This window comes from Haliaeetus albicilla, chromosome 28, assembly GCF_947461875.1.
Source record: "Haliaeetus albicilla chromosome 28, bHalAlb1.1, whole genome shotgun sequence".
Taxonomy (NCBI): Eukaryota; Metazoa; Chordata; class Aves; order Accipitriformes; family Accipitridae; genus Haliaeetus; species Haliaeetus albicilla.
In genome coordinates, this window is record NC_091510.1 from 1,401,837 (window position 1) to 1,421,888 (window position 20,052).

Consider the following 20,052-nt stretch of genomic DNA (forward strand, 5'->3'; position numbering starts at 1 on the left):
GTTTTGTTCAGTCTTGAGACAAGAGAGCGAACGGGGCATTGTACCATGGCCTTCAGCTGTCCGATGGAGGGCACAGAGAAGATGGGGTCAGATTTGTATCGGAGAACAGTGACAGGACAAGAGGCAACAGACACAAGGTGAAGCATTAGAAATTCCAGTTAGCCGCAAGGGAAAACGCTTTTCACCGTGAAGGTGGTCAGACACAGGAACAGGCTGCCCGCAGAGGCTATGGCTCTCCATCCCGAGCTCACTGGACACTGTCCTCTGCAGCCTGGTCTAACAGGACCAGCTCTGAGCAGGGGCTGGCCCAGATGACCTCCGGAGATCCCTTCCAACCTGAATTACCCTGCGATTCTTTGAATACTACCTGCCACTTGCTATGGCAATCACCCTGAGAAATATCATTACACTGTACATTTTATTTATTTTTCAAAAAAAAAAAAAATCTAAGTATAAATCTCAGTGCAGGAAACACAAGCTTATGCTACAGCAACAGTGTTATCACACACCACCGGCAACCAGCACCACGTGCAATCACATCATATATGGCCATATAGGTTAAGGCTGTTTCTGCTGATAGCGGACAGGAGCAAGAATCTGCAAACCATTTTCCAGAGAAGTAGTTGTCACCACACAGTCACCACACCAGACCAAACAGGTACAGTGGAGGGACACAGGACGTAGCAGAGATGCATCAGATTGTGAGCAGAAGACTTTTCTCCTTCATCGTTGATGACGATTCTTTCATCTTTGTCGGGTTTGGTGCCCTGGGGCAGCTGGCTCCCCCAACACTGCTCCCAGCACCCCAGGTGGGACTCATTTCGGTGAAGCTGGGCTTTTGTGCTAGGTCAAGAACCTAAGTAAGACCTCTAGATTCCCTCTGTGGTCTAAGGTGGGAGAGGCACGTTCAGAAGACAATCCATCCCATTAACTGTAGTCTCCTCTCTTAGAACAACATTCATTTGACTGACTTTAAAGTATGGCAATAGGGACTGAGATGAATCACGACCTAGAGGTGGCCACTCCTTCCCCTTGGCCAGGACGAGGTGTAAACCACAAGCTGAGAGGTGAGCGTTGCCTTTACAGATCTTTAAGGTGGTGGGGATTGGCCTCAGCCCAAGGGATGCCACGTCGGGGATGCCTTCTTCTCCTGTGGCCCCTTGAGCGGCCAGGGCAGGGGACAGAAAGAGCTCTGCTTCAGCTGAACGGCTGCTCCTTGGGGTCCCCAAGGCTCAGCGCAAGGAAGGAGACTGAACATCTTTTTCAGGCATTTCTTGGGCTTTCGTGTTCCCCAACAGGGATTATGTTTTTCCTAGTGGTGGGCAGGCAGGAGCAGAGAGGAGAAAAATAACTCCTTCGTGGTCACCAGTGGCACAGGGGACAGAGCTGGGAAGAGAAAGACGTTATCATTCTCCTGCTCCAGCCTCTAACAGCTGCCAGCTTATGTTCAAATGATGGGGGCTGCAGACACACTTTTCAGACCTCTGCTTCTGAGACGAGTTCACCTGCAGGCCAGTTCTTATATCCTTGTATCAGCACCTATCTCAGAGTCTCTTTCTGAGCTTGCCTTAACACTGCTTTCCTGTCCAGCATCCTTCAGTTCATCCATTCTCTTGCCACCAGGTTGTCTTTTGGGGCAAGCGGGGAGATACCGAAACCAAGAGACAGCGCCGTGTTTGGTACCTATGCCAAACGGAAGATCATAGACTTTGGAAACGAGCTGAGAGTTGTCCGCCTCTCCCCTGTGGCTATGCTTCCATGCCAGGAGCCCCCGCTCCTCCTGTGTTCCTGCAACAGCAAAAATGAGATCCTTGTGTTTAAAATAGGGGGTGTTCAGGCATAGGACTGCCTTGTGTGCCTCACGCCCACTTCTCAGATCCCAGCAGACCCGGCACAACATACAGATCCCCTGCACTTAAACCCCTCTAGCTCCGAAGCTCTTTACAAAAATTCACTAATGAGCTTCTAAACAATGCCCATCTTCCTGCAACAGCTTCCAGATAAGCAGTCTTCTCCACTGCTTTCCATGGGAATCAAGTATACCAAAACAGGTTGTCACAAGCCATGGGGGATCCAAGAACTGTTCAAAGAGAGTGTTCATACAGTCCTAAGAAAGCAAGGCTGGATGTTAACTGCCCAGATACTGCCAAGTGGGGCAGTAAGGTTGAGCTCGCAATTACTAGTCAGTCACAGGCGTTTACCCTAGCCAAGGAATCGCTAAGTGCCTGTAATTGTTGCAGCAGCTGTGTCCCTCTTGGGAAAAGGAGTAAGCACACCTGTAAATTCTGCCCAGAGGAGCTGAAGATCAAGGGCTACAAGAAAATTAATGAGCCAAAAGGAGATTGGCTTTCCAAGAAGCCCGAGACGGTCAAAGAATCTGGTTAACAGAGTGTCCTTCCTGCTCTTTTTATGTAGCAGAAAAGAGGGTTTCCTCTCCCATTCTTATGCCATCCCTCCCCAGGCTCGATGAAAATTAGAGGCTCTTTGCTGGCTGGGAGGGCCAGCTGCAGGTGCTATATCCCATCTTTGGTCACCAGCCTTTCCTACTCTTTTCCACTGCTGTGGCACCAGTTCAGCCCCAGTTTCAGCAGCTCTCACAAGGAGGCATGCCTTGGCTCCTTCCATTCTTGTAGTTGCCTTTCTCTCTCCTTTCAACCAGCAACATGGGTCTAGGCTGGCATTTTCCCTAAAAGACATTTTTCCTAAATAAACGTTTTCCCCAGACTGGGTCATTCCTGAAAAATGAGTTAGTTCTTGATAAGCTGCTGTTTTCCAGCCAGAGACCATTTCAGTGATGGATCAGTCTCCAGTTCCTCACCCCTCTCTGGGAAGAGCTCAGTCACATGGTGTTTCATGGTTGCTAGCACAACTCCTACCCACAGAGCAGCAGTCATGAAGACAAAAAATACTAGGAAACAAACCTTAGGGCAAGCACAAACTAGTAGCTTAGCTCATTTCAGCAAATCCTACCTGGAATGGTGTTATCAAGGATAAACCCCAGGAGTCCGCCCACAAACATGCCAGTGGTGAGAAGCACCTGGATCACCTGGTCCAGCTGGATTATTCCTAGCAGAAAAATAAAGCTTTGGATAGTGGTGCAGGGAGACGCATGTTTGACCAGCAACATACCCAGCGCCAAGAGGCTGCAAGCTGCACGCTTGTTTAAACAAGACTTGCGAATCCCAAAGCAGAGCTTAAAGATTTGGCAATGCAAGGGAGATTGTTCTCTCTGCCAGTTTCAGACCTACAGTTTTATTCTGCATAATTATTCACTGACCCAGCTGCCGGTGGGCAGGAGATGACTCATAAATACATTAAGAGCCTATTAACAGTGCAGACCACAGCACTGCCCCAGAAAAAGGCGCCTTCTGCTCCAAACATGTTCTGCACCTCCACGACATACCACCAAGCAGTTCCCTATGAAAGCAGGAGCTTCAGTTCCCAAAGAAATACCAGTATATTTAGCATGGGATTTCACCACAAGTTAATCAGGTGTGATGTTTCTCCATGAGGGCTAAGAGACAGGAGCAAAGCTCAGTGGCACTGAGCATCTGATAGATTGTCTATAGCGTGTGTGATTTGTGGGCCCAGGTCTTTCAACAGCCCACCCAGCATGCCATATATACCTTAAGAGAGGACACTACGGCCTCTGTGAGGAACACATTAGTCACACAAAACACGATGAAGGGGTAACTGTTGGAGGACAGGAAATTTCAATAACGTGAACTTGGTGGAATTTAGTAGAGGAGTCTGCTCTTGCATTTCAGTAGCACAAAGTTTTATTGTGTATGATCGGCTAAGAAAGCCTCGTTCATTGAGATCTTGATCAGGATTCAGCCCTGGAGTATTCTCTTGCCCCAACCCAGGAACATGTCCCAGGGAAGGGCTCTGCAACCCTTAGCCCAACAGGAGTCTGGCGAGGTGCAGACACTGATCAAGAGCAGAGATTTCCACACCAGAGCTGTGCATCAGAGCAAAGAGCAAGAACAGCCCTCCCAGAAAGAAACAGGCAACAGGCAAAGCACAGGTTTCAGGGTTTTATCAGAAAAACCTGCATTTTAAAAGATTTCTTTGGATCGGCCTTTGTTTCAGTTTTATGGTACAGAAAATGTGTCTGATGTCGCTTCTTACCTGTTTCCAGCAGTGTACTATTTTTGCTTGCCCAGTTGGGAACCGTGAGGCCAGCAAATACAGAAAATCCAAAGATAAAGATATTTCTGGAGGAGTTCATATCTGTGTACTGCACAGAGAAATTGTATACGTTATGTTTGGAATTACCCAGATCTGCAGATTACCGTTGTGTTCATGAGACACGCTCGGGTGTAAACACTGCACGCAGGAGTGGACCCGGGCAGCAGCCCTGGTGCTGCTGGGGCGTTAGTGATCCTCCTGCCCCCGGTGCCAGCAAACCCTGCCCTGACCAGGGAGCCTTCTGCGATTTAACCCCTCCGGGTACGTCCCCTCATCTTCACCCAAGGGACTGCCAACGCACGGGTTTGCATTTGCTGCAGCGCGGTTACGCCTGACTCAGCCTGGTGAGAACCTGACTGGAAACCAAAGTCCCCTTCCCTGGGGATGAACCGGCGCTCGCACAGCTGTTACCTGCAAATTGGAAATCCCCACTGCCGTGATAACTCCGAACATCACGAGGAACATGCCTCCGATCACGGGGGCGGGTATGCTGGCAAGCATCGCCCCGACTTTCCCGAAGATGCCGCCCAGGAGCATGGCGCAGGCACCGGCAACGATCACCGTTCGACTCCCTACCTGGGGCAAGAGGAAGAGGAGGCAGTCGCGCACGAACCGGCGCGGAGAGGCGAGGGACGGCGGGCTCCAGCGCCAGCCTGCCGGGCAGGGGCTGCACCTCTGGCCGAAGCGCTCGATGGCACGTTCGGCCACAGGTTCAGGTGCAGCCGCCGGCGAGCTGGGATGCTCGCGCTGCGTGGGAAGCACCAGTATTTGCACACTAGTAAATATTCATCATGAAAGGCATTCCGAGAGCAATCATGGATCCACACCTATTTACTTGGTGTTATCCTCTCTCCTACTGCCGTCAGGACTTTAACGGTTTGCTGTTAAACAAAAAATGTATTATTAAGAGCACAGTAATCCCCCCCCCCCAGCTTTGCTCTCGCTCCAGCCTAGAAATGTCTTGGCATATCCACAGGCTGGCACTGCAAGCACCCAGTCAATTCACCAGACGACCCTTCCATCAGGGTTTGGATTGCCATCCTAAAATGGCTTTCAATGAGGTGTCCCACACCAATCCCTCCATTCCCTGGAGACCAAGATTTGGGAGACCAGAGTTGGCTGGCTGCTCCACTCCCAAGCTCTGGGATCTGATATATCCTTTCCATGGTCAACAAGTGGCTAATAAGAAGCAGAGAAGTCTCTTGGTCTGTCCCTATCTCTCATCACCCATCTAGCTTCAGCAAAACCGCTTTTTTCTCATTTTTTTCCCCTAGGAAGAGCCAGGGTGGCCTTTTCTTGGTTGGGCACTACAACAAAGACAGGACAAAGCACCAAGCCATGCCTTTCATCCAGATCTGTTAGAGCATGCGAATAGGAAAGAAAAAGAGTATCTGCCAAACAAAGGGATGAGAGAGACATTTACAGACTATGGAAACTAAAAAGAAAAGCAGCAATATTTATTAGACTTTCAATTCAAGATACGCCTTGCCACACCAAAACTTGGACAGCTTCAAGAGTCATGCTAAGATTTACAACGTTCGAGTCTTAGGCAAGGAAACTCTGTAATCCTCTGCAAACATTTTGTAATTCAATTAAATATTTTAATCCCTCCCTTTAAATATCTGAAGAATGTCATATTTACAGGACAGGCTTTTTGTGAATGCTTTTACCAAAAACATTCCCAGTAACTAGTAGTTTCTCTTTTTAAGTATTTCTTAAACATGTCCCTTTAAAATACTTTAAGTCTTACTTGATTGTGAAAGATAAATGAAAAAGATTTGGTGAGGCATTTCAAAATAAAATCATGCACTGCCTTCAGGTGGGCTTTTTATATTCCTTGGCTTAAAACCTTGGCACACCATTACCATCAAAACTGTAATCCAATAAAAGCCAACAGATCTATTTGTTCCAGGATTAGAATGAAGATTCAGATTCTTAATTTGCCAGAATGTCGAATTACCCAGTTGACCTTAAAGGCAAATCCACTGATACCACAACTGTGAGCATATGCTGCTAAAGCCTCTAGTTTAGAGTTTGTTTCAATTACATCAGGGAAACAAGAAAATCAGTTCTCTTTCTTAAGGTCGAAGAAACTGCACAGTTCCCTACGATCTACATGGTGCCTCTGAGGTCTTTACCTCACGTTAAAATCCTCCTCTTCTTTTCCTGGAAATGAGAGCATAGTACTGGCATGCTGGGCTTGATCAAGCAGCTTAAGTATAGGTGCCTGGTGCCATTTAAGATGTTGCACCGTGGCAGCTTCCAGCAGCTTCTCCTTGCCTTACCTGACAGCCCCTGGGGATATCTGAGATCTCCAAAGCTGCTTCAGGTGGTGCTGGACGCCTCTGCTTAAGCAGAGGAAACAAGTCCCTTGCATTTCTATTTGTTACTGAAAAATGTGTTTCCCATGTAAAAAACAAAACAAAATCTGCCTTGTGCTTTCAGCATCCCCATCTATCCCAGCCAGAGTCTTTACACTGATTTAAGGTTGACTGGGATGAGACTGTATTTTCTGCTCTCTTAAGTGTGAACAAAGTGAGCAGAGGTGGGCTCTAAGGGAAACATCTCTCCTGAGTCAGCAAGGATGGCATGTCCACATGAAGGACCTAGCTTACATGGGGCCAACACGTCCTATACTCTGATAATTGTGAGTCTGGGCACTTCTGCACTCTGCTACATCCCATAGGCACAATGTATGCAGCAAACTACATGTCAGGAAAGAATGGGCTCAGGAATGTGGTCAGTATGCACAGATTTCATAGTGACAAGGTACATGTGGTGACAGACTAAACTGGACTCCACGCAGACATCCAGACAGCCCTTGCTGCTGGAAGCAGCCACCTCGGTCAAACACTAACACTTCAGTCTGTGAAAAATGGTTATTGTGAGTGAGGTTTATAAAATCCAGCGAAATAAGCAATATTACAGAGTGGGAGCCATAAGTCAAATTCTGCACCTATTTACTGACTCACAGATCTGCTGACATGACATTGCTTATTTGACAATGATTTTAAAATGTTCTCCAGTTGGCTGGCGGATGTACCCATCCCCCTGGCTGTAAAGCTTAGCGAAAATCTACCATCTGATTGTCAAGCTTATCTCTGGAAATTTCTTTCCTTCGTAAGAGCAGTAAGATACTGAAGGGATTCACAAAACTTTATAGAGAGGTAAAAACATAAACCTTTGCCATCACATTTTATAATCCCAAAGAAACAGCCTACCTTTCACATGATTGCCATCCTTGGGTTATAAAAATTCTGGATTTGAAGCCCTATTAAATCTTTTCTTTTCCTTTGTTTTCTTTTCCTTTCTTTCCCTTTCTTTTCTTTCCTTTTCTTTCCCTTTCTTTTCTTTTATTTTCTCTTTTCTTCTCCTCTCCTCTTTATAAATGTATTTAGGAAGACAGATAGACAGAGGGAGAGAAAGACAGGCGGATAGCCTTTGATAAAGTCAGTCCTCGGGAAGTTTCCAGGTGTAGCTCAGGTGTGACCTGCTCCCTCTGGTCTCACCAAAGCCGCGTGCTGTGGGTAACAGCCGCGTGCTCGTCCCACGTGCAGACCACCAGCAGACGAAGGGACGGACCGGCCGCCCCCATGAGACGACTCGTAGCGCTGCCGCGGTGGTCGCCCACGCGCCAGGACACGTTTTACCCTCCCCGTGCCTTGCAGAAGGTGGGCTAAGATCGCATCCCAGGTCCCTCCATCGTACAAACACCCCCCCAGGGAGGGCCAGGGCACCGCAGCCCCCCTGCCGCGGCGAGGCTCACCTTGGTGATGCCCAGGGCCCCCACGTTCTCGCTGTACGACGTGGTGCCGTTCCCCGTCCCCCAAGCCCCGGCCAGGAGGCAGCCGATGCCTTCCACCCCGATCCCGCGGCTGATGGCGTGTTTCGGCGGCAGCGGGGCCCCGGAGAGGCGGGCGCAGGCGTAGTAATCTCCCACGGACTCCAGCATGGAAGAAATCACCCCGGCTAAGATGCCGAATATCCCAGCCAGGCTGACGGTCGGCACTCCCCACTGGCCTGCAAGTAAAGAGCTCGGTTCGGGCTGGTGGGGCACGTTTGCCCCGAAATCTATGGCGGGCTGGGGCGCAGAGAACAGGGGGGATGTTTGCGGGTGTTTGCCTGATTTTTGGCATAAGCGGAGGCGCAAGCCGGAGCGGGGAGCAGCACGGCGGGATGGGAAAAAGCTGGGGGGAGTAGCGGTACCTGGGTAAGGCAGCCGAAACCAGGGAGCCTGGGACAAAACGTCCCCACGGGTGTCCGTCCGGGCCAGGTGGCCGTAGATGGAGGGGTCTGCGGGGAGGACGTCGGTCACCGTCAGCACGTAGCAGAGCAGCCAGCTCAGGGAGAGCCCCAGCAGCACCTGCCCATCACACGCAGCAGTGGGGTCCCATTAGGGTACGGCCATGTCTCCGGCACAGTTCGGGGGGGACAAAGTGTCTTCTCCACCCAACCCTTTTCCTGGCACGTGGAATGGAGGCAGAGGGTCCTGGTGGCCCTCCCTCCTTCCCACCCTCCCCACAGTCAGGGCCATGGGGACCTTCTCCCCCTCTGCCCGCTCACCACGCAGGCTGGCCTGGGAAGCGCTAATTTGGCTGGACAGGAGTGGAAAGAGCCCAGGCAGCCCGGGGAGGGTGAGGAGAATCCCTCTGCCATGATCGCCGGGTCTCCAAAAACCCCAACGTACCGGGAAGATCTGGAAGAGGTAGACTGGAGAGAGGTGGCACTTCTTGCCTCTCTGGTAAGACGGCAGCGGCACAGAGACATCCTTCAGGTACTGAGAGAACAGAACTATAAAAGAAATAGTCCTAGGAGGAGGGAAAACCAGACCGTGAGACAAAGCGGGCGCCCAGCTGCCCACCTGTCCCCACATTAACTGAAGACCTGCTACCCACGGACCCAGGACTCCAGAGGACCCCAAAAACAGGCTCTCAGCACCGGAGGGTGGCTCCCCACCCCAGCAAGCCTGAGGTAGAACAAGCTTTCCATCATACTCCACCCATCGCTCCTCTGCATTTGCGAGCATTTTTTCCCCCCCTTTTGTTTCAAGACTGATCCCCCAGACAGTCCATCAGTGAGTACGACACAGTTGCAGGAAACTTAAAAAATGACACTTGAGTAAAAGAAAGACCTGAGAAATGTGCAAGGTCCAGGCGGGCTATGTAGGAATCTGTCCCTGAATCTCTGTGTAATTCAGATACACTGGAAACACAGGATTTATTGGTTTCCTGATTTCAGGTTTACCGATGCTGCGCCGCAAGTGGCAAAAAGCTCCTAAATGGCACAGAGTAAAAGAAAGAGGATTTGATTCAGCTGTGCGAGTGCCTGTTTTGAAAGAAAAAAAGCCACGGCGGGACTGTGGGGCTGCACAGCGGAGGGGTCCCCCAAGGCAGGGGTGCTCATGTGTGCCCCCGGCAACACCGGGGGCTCGTTCTGGTGGCAGCGACCATGAGGTGCAGCTCCTCTCCCATCCCTCGCGTAGGACACGGCCCCTGGGAACGGCAGCACAGCCGGGTGCGCTCACAGCAAGACCTGTCTGCCCGCCGTACATGTGTCCCCCCAGAACGGGCAACCAGATGAAGGTGGAGGGAGCACAGACTGGGCAGCCCACCTTGATTGCTGAGCTGGTAGAAGACCTTGGACATTTTCCTCCTGTGTTAACCAGGCCTCTGAAGGGCTCTTTTTTTTTATAACAGGTCTAAATTGTGAGTGAATTCATCCAGATAGGATTTGGTGAGAAATGGATTGCACCAGCTGAAGTGCACTGACAGTGCAGGGAAAACTGGTAGTTTTCCACGACTGAAAAGGTGACGAGCTGTAGGTGCAATATTCACGGGCAGGCAGAACACCAGCAGTGCAAAGGAAACGCTGACCTCACCTCGCCGCAGACACACCACGACATACAGCCAAAGGTTATCTATCGGTCACAATTCAAAGCAGCGAATGACGGGAGGCAGAAAGTCTGAGGAGGAACTGGTTTCCATTTCTAAAGCTACAGAGCCCAGACAGACTGCGTCAGTGCACATTTTGTGCGTTTGCACTAACAAAGGTGCTCACAGCCTTATGAATCACCGCAGAGCAGTCGTCTATCTCGGGTAGGTGTCACTGCTTGTTATTCAGGTTGCCTGACACATTCCATTAACAAATGCTATTTTCAGCTGCTTATAATTCTGCCTAACTTTACCCATTCAGGATGAAAATTTCCATGGAAAACGTCTGCCTCAGGGCAAGTATTTCTGGAAAAATATATCCCAAACCTATTTCAAAGTGTGATGTTCAGGAAATAGACATAGTACCTAGCCTGTCTTAAGAGGTCATTTTGCCTTGAGCAGTAGCAAGGTCTGCTTACTACCTGGAGGAGAAATTTGACATTTAGTAGAACTTTTTCTTTGGGGTAAAGGATACTGCTCTTTCTCACAAAAATCTGCTCAGGTATGCTCAGTCTGTAACAATGATCATTCATCCCAGGTCCCAAGCAGACAGGAGAAACATCTCAGGCTTTAGCATTTGCAGCCCATAAAGATTCTGAGTCTTCTGAGTACGTCCCAGCCTTGCCCAGCAATGAACTGTGTATGGACCATCACCAGGGAGCGAGTGAGCACACACTAGACCAGTTTCTTGAGGCAACAGTGGGTATCGCCCATCATGGGGGCTCTGGGATGTGGTGGGGCTGAACAGAAGGGCTGAGACCACATGGCTCATGTCTTCCACCTTCTTCATCACTGCTCTCCCTCTTTTCCTAATGACACTCGTGGAGCATGGAGAAGGCAGCAAAAAAGGACACAACTGAGATGGCTCAGAGCACAACGATCAGGTTGGGGCTAAGGTGTCTGAGTCAGGAAGGAAAGGACTGGGATTAGTACGGGTAGAAGATGGGACAGAAATGAACCAGACAGAAAGGGTGACCCGGGTTGAGAGTAGGGGCACAGGCTGGAGGACTGGGACCCTGTTAATGGAGCAGCACAGTTGGACAAAGAAGTCAAGCGAGAGTCTGAGGTTAGGAGCCAGTGGCTGGAGAAGGGAGGCAGAAAAAGGAGGTAGTCCAGACAAGGATATACAGTTTGAAGGGAAAATTCAGACTGGCTAAGCAAAGAGGCTAGGACAAATCACCAGAGCTGGAGAACAGGACAACAAGCCAGAGATGTGGTGGGAAAAACAATGGTGAAAGCAAAGCTGGGTCGCAGGCAGGATTTGGAGTTGTATGGGATGCTGGTGGAAGAGACCAGTTAGGTGAGGAACTGGGGGTGAAGAGAGGTGGCTTTTGGGGTCTGGGAGGGCAGGTGCAGGGAGGAGAAGAGAATGAGAGAGCAGTGGACTGGAGCACGTCCCCACAACAGCGCGCTGCCTTCCCGGGGCTGCAGTCAAGCCCGGACCCTGAGTCTCCAAAGGCAGCTCGGAAAGCACTAGCAAACTGATGGGAGCCCATAGAGAGGGTAACAACCTACTCCTGTTGCATGTTATCCCAAGCTGAAGTCTGCATTAGGGATCTGAAAGTGCCAAATCTGCAGGGGAACCACACAGTGGCATCTCTACTTTTTTAATTCATTTCTGAAATACCAAGGAAATTCTGCCACCAAGCACACTCATACACTCATGCACAAGGGCACTCACACCGATGTGCCTGAAAGAGCACTCAATGCTGCAAAGCCACACGCACAGACATTTCCAGAGCCCCCCAGGCCCTCTGTGGAGAAAACAACTCCTCTTCATCATGCGAAAACAACACATAAAGTACCAGCTATTTTAACTCAAGGAATACCTAACTCTGAGTGCCCAACTTTGTCATTTTAGGAATGTCTTTTTAACTTAAATAATGGGTGTGTAAGACAGTGTACGCACACAACTATGATGGAGATTGACCCCAGGAACAACACAGGGGAAAGACGTTTCTCTGCTGACCCATGAATTTTGGATTTTCACAAAAATCAGATTTTTTAACTCATTTTGGGGGTTTTGCTTTGTTGCTGAGGGCTCTAACCTCCTGGGGGTGGGGGAACTATGCCACGTTGCTGCCTTGCACAAGCCTGCCGTACGTTAGCGCTCAACAAATAAACCTCGAACCCAGGGGAACTCTGCTACAGGCTGCAACACTTAGTTTCGTATTAGAGGTAGGCGGTTTCAGATTTCCCACAGGGAAGGGAGACTTACATGAATGCTATGCCCCAGTGCTGCCCAGCCTCGTCCCCAGCCGAGTCAAAGAGAGGTAGCGCAACCAAGGTGATGGTGGGGGCAATTGTCAGGGGGCCGATGAACCTCATCAGAAATCCGATCAGGCCAGAAAATCCAACCAAGATTTGAAAGCAGGAAGCTACAATGATAGCTCCTTGCACCTGGAAAAACGGAGGAAGAGAGCAGAGGTTGAAGTGAGCTCCAGGCGTTGAGCCTTTGCTTCGTACGTTGGTGCAAATCCAGCGTCAGAGCCAGTCTCAGCCTCCAGCGACAGACTGGCAAGGGGGCCTCCCGCTGACTACAGCAAAGCCTGGCTGAGCATTCCGTGTGGGGAAGGACCACCAAAGTACCAGCACACCAATACACCAATTCCCCCCTTGGCTGATGGAGTTAGACCTCATTTTGTTCCAGAGACCCCTTCCTCCCCGTCCTCTTGGGCCACCCAAGCATGCATCAGCTTACCTGCGCTCTCTCCTCCTGCTCCCCCAAAACGCATGGGAAAAGCTTTTGCTCCGAAAACGGGAGCAGGGCCATGGTCTTTACTCATCTCCCATCTGGGAAGGGCTTGGGGCACTTCAGCACAACGGTAGGGCAGGTGGGTCATTACAGCCTCTGGTTTTTTCTGAATATTGGTTTCCCTCCGGGGACACATTTATCACCCTGAACTTTCCTGTGTTGGACAATCACTGCTAAGTAGCCAGCAATTACATCCTGAAATGCCGTTTACTGCTCATGTCAGCTCCATGCAGGTGAGGCTGCTCTCTGCCTTCACAGGTTTGGTGATAAATCCAGGCTGGGTCCTCTGTGGTGCTGAGCACCTTGCCTTCCCCAGCTCCAGAGGGAATACGAACACGAGGGCCGGGGTTTCTCCCAGCCTGAAGGGAGAAGGCAGCGGTGCCCTTGTGATAGATTTACATGTACCAGTAGGGAGGGCAGCCTGTGCTGCACAGCAAATCCTTCGTGAGCTCGCAGCACTTCCCAAGTGCTTTGCAAAGCACCCCAACGATCAGATCGACAGAGGCAAATTTAGCCACTTACTCTGATGAGGCAATAGATGTAGAACAAGACAGTGAGATCCCTGACCTCTCCTCCTCTCTTTTGACTACCTAAGAATGCACTTTTCTGTAATACTTACAGTAAGTTTTGCCCTCGCATTTCTTTTTACTAGGTTTCCTGTGCTTAGACAGGGTCCCTTCCTTGGAAACATCTTCCCTCCCTTCCTTCCTCAAGGCTACCCATGCTTCATGGAGAAGGAATCTGGCTGGACCAGTGGAGACTTGGCAGGGACCATAAATCACCCAAGGTCTGCGTGTCCCCCGTTCAGCAGCAGTGAAGCACCTGCTTTTTTGCCAGAGAATAGATGCTTAGGAAGCTGCAACGGGGTGAGGGCCAAGGTCCACTGGGGATGGAGGGTTCTCCAGCAATGATGGCCCTGCCACGGTCAGGCGCTCTTCTGAAAGCAAACAGCCCTGATACAGAGCAGGTGCCGCTGAAAATGTAATATACCTCTCGCATCCGCGTCTGCCAGACTTCGATGAACTCTGGTGAAGAGGCATTCACCAGGGTGGCGTTCTGTGTCCAGGCAGGACACTTCCACTTGGGGAGAGACAGCATGGCCAGGGTGGGGGTCAGGAATGCAAAAGTCCCTCCTTGAATAATAGGCAACCTGGAAGGAGAGCAGAGGGAAAAGATGATGAGTGGGAATGCTAGAAACCCAGCTGCATAGGGGGTGAGAGAAAGGAAAGCAAAATAAATTTAAAAATCAGTCTGCACATGGCCTCTGGCAGTATCTTTTGAAATGTTCTGGCAGGTCTCCAGCACTGACCATGGGTGGGAATTGCTGCCCATTGCACTCAAGAGCAATGACCCGGGGCGGGAAGAGCTCAGGTTCAAACACCAGCAATGGAGGGACACATCAGTGCTGCAGTCAAACTCTGCTACCCCACGTTAAGGAAAAAGCAGTCCTCTTAAGGCATGGTGAGACAACGGAGCTGCACAGAGTAAAACAACAACCAAAGGAAAAAGCTGGAGAAGGGGAGAAGACCAAGGAAGAAAGATGGTGAGACTCTGAAGAAAAGCTCAGCATCAACCCAGGCCCAGATCTTGCCAATATCCATTTGCTTCCTCTGTCCCTTTCAGCTGCCTCAGTTTTCTTCACAACCTGCTGGTGAACACAAGGACGTGCACTGGCTGCTCCCCACGTCACAACCATCCTCAGACTGAAGGCAGTGGAAAACGGGACTTGGCTTTTAGTACACCAGGTTTTAAAGCTAATTCCTCTGCCCTGTTTCCACGGACACTGAAAAGGAGACCTGCATGGATGGGTCTGAGACCATGGCTCTCCCCCCACGCCGTGTGTCTCCTGGCTTAGAGGAACCCTCACTCTGGGGAGCCTCAGGCTATATAGCAAGGAGCTCGCACCTCCAGAGATGCTCAGCACCGGCTTTGTACAGAGCTTTGTACAGTGGAAGCAGAGACAGAGACCTCAAAGTCCTGACTGGCTCTTCAAAGCCCTGCAGGCATTAAGCCCCCACTACAGCGCAAATCGTTTTGGCTGTTCCTCTAACGTGCTCGAAAAATCCAAAGCTGCCCGAGGGCGCAGGATGGCACAGCAGCTCTGAACCAGCTGAGGAAGAACTCTGAGGTGCCTCTGGTTCCTCCATTTAGGAAGCTGCCCCCAAAGCAACCTCTCCTTGCGCCAGGACCTCTTGTGCTGCCTGCTCAGAAAAGCAGCGGGGCAACGAGCCGGGTGAGTGCTTTTGTAGGGCATGGATTTCCCTGAACCAGAGGCATTTCCACCATTCTCTGGAAAGCACTGAAAAATAAGAGACGGCATAGCTGTATCAGCACCACGTCTCTGTCACCTAAAACAAATATTTTACCACTGCAATTACTCATGCCATGCACAACCAAAGCACTGTCAAAGCTTTGCCAGTAAGTTATATTTGAATATCAGTCATCCGTGGAGTCACTTATTTACGGCACTCGGCCAAATATGTTGCAGCCTTCAAAGGATTTTGCTGGGCAAGGCAAAAAGCAAACAAAAAGAAACAGAGAAGGCCCAGTGCCACCACTGTTGAATTAACAATAGATTTATAGCTCCCGCTGCATTGGCCCTCGAGCTATTTCACAGCCAGTGCTGGCACGGGTGGGCTTAGGGCAAACGGGGGTGCTGAGGCGATGCATACAGGGTACGCTGAGCTCTTTCCAGCGGGGTTTGCAAGAGGGAAAGCTGCAGGTTTAGGGAAGGAAATGGCACGCTCTGATCATCACTACATGATGTCCAAGCGTCTGCTAAGAAGAGCTCACCGTAATGGCAAGCGACCTGTCTCTCCCCTCAGGACCCTCTTGGACAGTGTCTCCAGTGACTGTCTGGGACCCGTCGCTGCTTTTTCACGCTGTGTAACATGACTGAGCTGCAGGTTGCAGGGGGTCAGGCTTTTCTCTTGGCTATTGCATCTGGAAGGCTGCTTCTGAACTGCACTCGCTCTTGGTGGGAACCTCCCCAGCTTCACGGCCAGTTCCCATCCGTTCGTTCATGTGCCAACATTGTCTTTTAGCCAAAATGGTTTCTCCTGCCTGATGCCCCCCTACTTCTCTCCCAGACCAGTTGCAGGCTGCAGCCGTACCCCTGTGAGCCGCCCCTTTGCCACGCTAACCAGGCCAGCCTCTCTAAGACACACGGTCTGCCTTCCCCATGCCACGTGAACAGATCATCTCCATACCTCTTCTCCTCTGAATTAGTCTTTCTCAAATACAGACACCGGGAACCATGCAGAGTGCTTAGCTGAGGGCTCCCCAGGCCTTGGAGAGTGGCACGGATGTTTTCCAGGAAAAAGCATCCCTTCCAACTCGTTATTTACCACTTTTCTGGCTGTCTTGCTGGTGACTTATGGCTATCAACTACTACAGGGTTTTAGAAAACAGTAAAAGGAGAAAAAAAACCAAAAACCTGCTTCCAACTGTCTCCTCAGGCTTGGTTTGCCTCTGACCACAGGCTGAGTCCCACCTTCCCTGCAGGAATGTTCTCCTGCCTTACAGTTGGGGCCAGCAACAAGGCAATTGCATCCTCAGCACAGCAAAAGCCATTCAAGCTTATCTTATGGGAAGAACTCCTCACCACTTAATTTGAGCTCTTGTTCCTCATTTAGCTATTCACCCCCGGGAGAGGCTCCCTGCTACTCTTTCAGCCTCAGCTAACAGCGAGCCGGGACGTCACAGCTCTCAGGTATTCACCGAGGCGTTTCGGGGGCTGCCTGGGAGGACTCCAGCCTGAATCGCACCAGCAGCCGCAGCCGCGCTCAAGCACCCCAGCCTGAATTTAACCAAACTGAGAAGAACTGGATTCTGTCTTTTTTGTGGCCAGGGTGTCCCCCCCACCTCCACTAATCCTGTTGTAATGTAGGAGAAGGGGAGCACCCTCCGGGGAGAGGTTTGCCTACAGCCATTTCCTAAGACAGAGATGGAAAAGTTGCACTAGGGAAAGAAACAGGAGAAGTAAAAACATTTTGTGGAGCTGGCAGTTGACCAGTGATTTGATGGTAGAAGAGTTTTAACCAAGTCCTTCAGATTCAGAAGTCAAAGAATGTGTGATTTTTGCCTTTGAGGCAAGAAACACAAGTTCCCACCATATTGGAGGTAAAAACAGCCTGTGGAAAGAGAGGAACAGCCCCAGTGTTATGACAAGGGGAATAAAAGAAATTTTGCAAGGCTAGCAAAGATACAGGGTCTTTGTGGCAAGGGGGAGTGCTTGCAGTCATGTCTCTTATTAAGTATTTCATTTTCTGGGTAGTGAATGGCAACTCCATGCTCATCTCCTCACCACCAGCTCTTCAACAGCTCAGCAGCAAAGAGGATTTACCTTGCTTACATTTAGATTGTGCCACAAATCCCTGAACATGGGAAGTGGCATCACTTAACAGGACGTGCTGCAGAGCTCCTCCCTGAGTCCCAAAACGGTGGCAGACAGGCTTCAATTTCTCCCAGTTATCCCCAGCCCTAGAGTTTCCTACAGGATCTGAGCTCCCTTGATCCCAGGTGCAGATAAGAAGGGTCCTGCCTCAGTTGGAGGATCCCTGGGATAAGCAGCAAGCAGATACTGTTTAATGCATGTTTCAACACTTTATTATTTTGCAGGACACACTCCTTATTAGCCAAACCAAAGGTGCATCAAGTACCAGGAGATGCAAAAGTCAGAACAGCGAGGTAGCCCTGCACAGCCATCACGTACAGCTATTTCAGGGTGCTTTGGCACGTGCCCCGACTGCCGAAGGGCAGCAAACGTCCCTCCCTGACAGACGAACTCTACAGCAGACTGGTGGCCGAGCACGTAGTAATTGCATCTACAAACTGTTTTGTCACGTGTCCCGTTTCTTGCATTTGGCCTACCTGACTCCGAAGAAGACTTGCAGGAGGGTGCAAATCCCTGAGACAAAGAAGATGGTGCTGATCAGGTGGCTCTGGGTGAGGAGGTCGTGCTGGAGGCAAAGCTCTTTGGAGAGGATCAGCGGGACGGCTATGAGACCTCCCATGGCTGTCAGGAAATGCTAGGAGCCACAGAGAAAGACTGGGTGAAGAAGGACACCAAACTGGCTGTATATTATTACCAAGTTGTTGAGGGAAATCTAAAAGTAACTCACAAGTGTTTGGGTGATACTAGCATTACCCATTCTTTTTTTGGCAGCTTTAATGCTCTGTTAGGGGCTGTTCCAAAGCACCTACAAGAACTGCAATGCAGCCCCCCAAACTTCTCCCACTTGCCGTGCCCAAAGACCTTCTGTAGTGCTCTGGACTCCCCAGACCACTGTCAGACACAACCAGTTTACCCCCAGCACCTGCAGACAAAGCAGTCGGGGCGACTCTTCCAGGAAGGTGGGGACATCCCAAGGTAAAGGGAGAGGGTGATCAGGCAAAGTGAATGCCAGTGCTTCAGTCCATCTCATTTGCACCACAAAGTATAACATAAAAAGTTGGCAAATTGGGGCTACCCATTCTTTGCTATCAGTAGCTTTTCTTAAACAGTGCAATTATGGATAACCGTAAAAAATTCCAAAGAATGGAAAAATCAGGCATTGCATTTTTCAGAAGAGTCACAGACATATTTCTACAATACCTTCCATTAGTTACTAAATCTGAAAATAACTTTTAAAACTTATTTTTGCTTTAAATAATTAACCTTAGTAGTTAGTTCTCACCTCAGAGCACAGGACTGCAGTAGTGGAGCTGGTGGCATTCAGAAACTCACTGTGTTCATTAGAGGCACGTTTCATTAAAATTATGATGCAGATGTGTTCAGAAAACCTTGGTTTAATACACTCTAAATGTGAGATGACTGTTTAAGGAAACAAAGTACAAACTGCCCACCAAGCTCCAAGCACAGTCCATCGTTACCTCAATGACTCTGAGGTCTCTCCTCCCTGAGGCTCTGTACCCAGCACGGCACTGGTGGCACTGGGTCATTTAACACACCTGGGCACGGACACCAGCCAAAGCAGCGTGGGCCCTTCTGCTTAGTTCTTATTGCCGTGGGAAGGCAGAAGTTCAGAAGCCCTTACGCATTTGGCTGCCTTCAGCCGAGGCATCCAACCTGCTCGTATTAACTCTTTGGCCCCAGCCCCGGGACTCTGCCTCCCCACTTGCGCTTCAGGAGGCGCAGCGCAGCGGTGGGCACAAGGATAACCGTGGGTGCTCGGGGGGCGGTGGGAAGGACTCCAGTCATGGCCAGCGAAGGTAAAGCACTCCCAAAATCAGGTTTCACCCCCCTTAACCAGCTGCAGAGCCATTAAACTTCCACCCACCCCCAGCCTCCACCTGCTCCCCCCCCTGTCGCACCTGAATGCCCAAAAGGATGCACAGGTACCAGGGGGGCACATCGGTGATGGTGTAGGCAAGCTTGCTGCCACCGTGGCCGGTGCCTCTGCCTTTCCGTGGGTCCCGGGCAGCGCAATCCGTCGAGGAGCAGGAGCGGCTCCCATCTTCACCCTGGACAACAGGGAAGAGCCTTCGTTAGCCACAGCCCGGCCCTGCAGGCAGCCAGCAGCCGCCTCTCTTGCGGCCACGCTCCACGTCTTGCGGGAACACCTTGTGCGTAGTTGTCAACGGGATAAAAAAGAAGAGCGAGGGGGGAAATTAAAACAGAGGTACAAACACCTGTGGAAAACTTCTGTATGCACGTGTGTGTCTAGACCAGAAGAAACATTAGAGGGTGTCTCAACCTCAAAGGGACATCTGGACAAAGTGCGTTAGTATCATTAATGTCCAGCTAAGGATGGAGAAACTGCAACCAGAAGCAAGGAAGAGTGTGCAGCGGGTTAATCGGTGAAAGCTGCGCTGTCCCCTGGTCTCTGTCCCTCCTGGCCGTCCCACCCAAACAGCACTTTTGATAAAATATGCTAAAACAACTCCGCCACCGCTAATGACAGAGCAGAAGCATGTTTTATATTTCGTTTTCTTAAGCCTTCCTCTTTCCAGTCTCCTGACGCTCACCCTTACAAACGTTCTGCCTCGATAAACACACCTGCCCCGTGTCTTACTAGAACAACTCGTTCCTACAGAGGAACAGGGCGAAACGCAGGGACACCAGTGGATGGGGCGTCCCAGCGTCCGTTTCAAAGGAGCCGACTGGGAGCAGGGTACCGGGGTGCTGCCCCAGGTATGGGGAATGGCACCCGGAGGGACGCCCCAGGGTGGGGG

At 50.5% G+C, this 20,052-nt stretch overlaps 1 protein-coding gene across 2 annotated transcripts in view; it reads right to left on the bottom strand.

Annotated features, from left to right (window-relative positions):
• Positions 1-276: 276 nt before the first annotated feature.
• The window catches only part of LOC104314055 (solute carrier family 23 member 1), a 39,962-nt gene continuing 20,186 nt past the window's right edge, over positions 277-20,052 (bottom strand). For both annotated transcript variants that reach the window (XM_069773283.1, XM_069773282.1), the window contains exons 2-12: positions 19,192-19,341; positions 17,749-17,906; positions 13,867-14,026; positions 12,340-12,521; positions 8,879-8,999; positions 8,398-8,554; positions 7,958-8,211; positions 4,603-4,767; positions 4,132-4,240; positions 2,971-3,066; positions 277-1,788 (exon numbers count right to left, since the gene is read on the bottom strand). In XM_069773283.1, the coding sequence (XP_069629384.1) occupies positions 1,520-1,788; positions 2,971-3,066; positions 4,132-4,240; positions 4,603-4,767; positions 7,958-8,211; positions 8,398-8,554; positions 8,879-8,999; positions 12,340-12,521; positions 13,867-14,026; positions 17,749-17,891 (1,656 nt within the window). In that variant the 5' untranslated portion in view covers positions 17,892-17,906; positions 19,192-19,341 and the 3' untranslated portion in view covers positions 277-1,519. The remainder of the gene's footprint in view (positions 1,789-2,970; positions 3,067-4,131; positions 4,241-4,602; positions 4,768-7,957; positions 8,212-8,397; positions 8,555-8,878; positions 9,000-12,339; positions 12,522-13,866; positions 14,027-17,748; positions 17,907-19,191; positions 19,342-20,052) is intronic.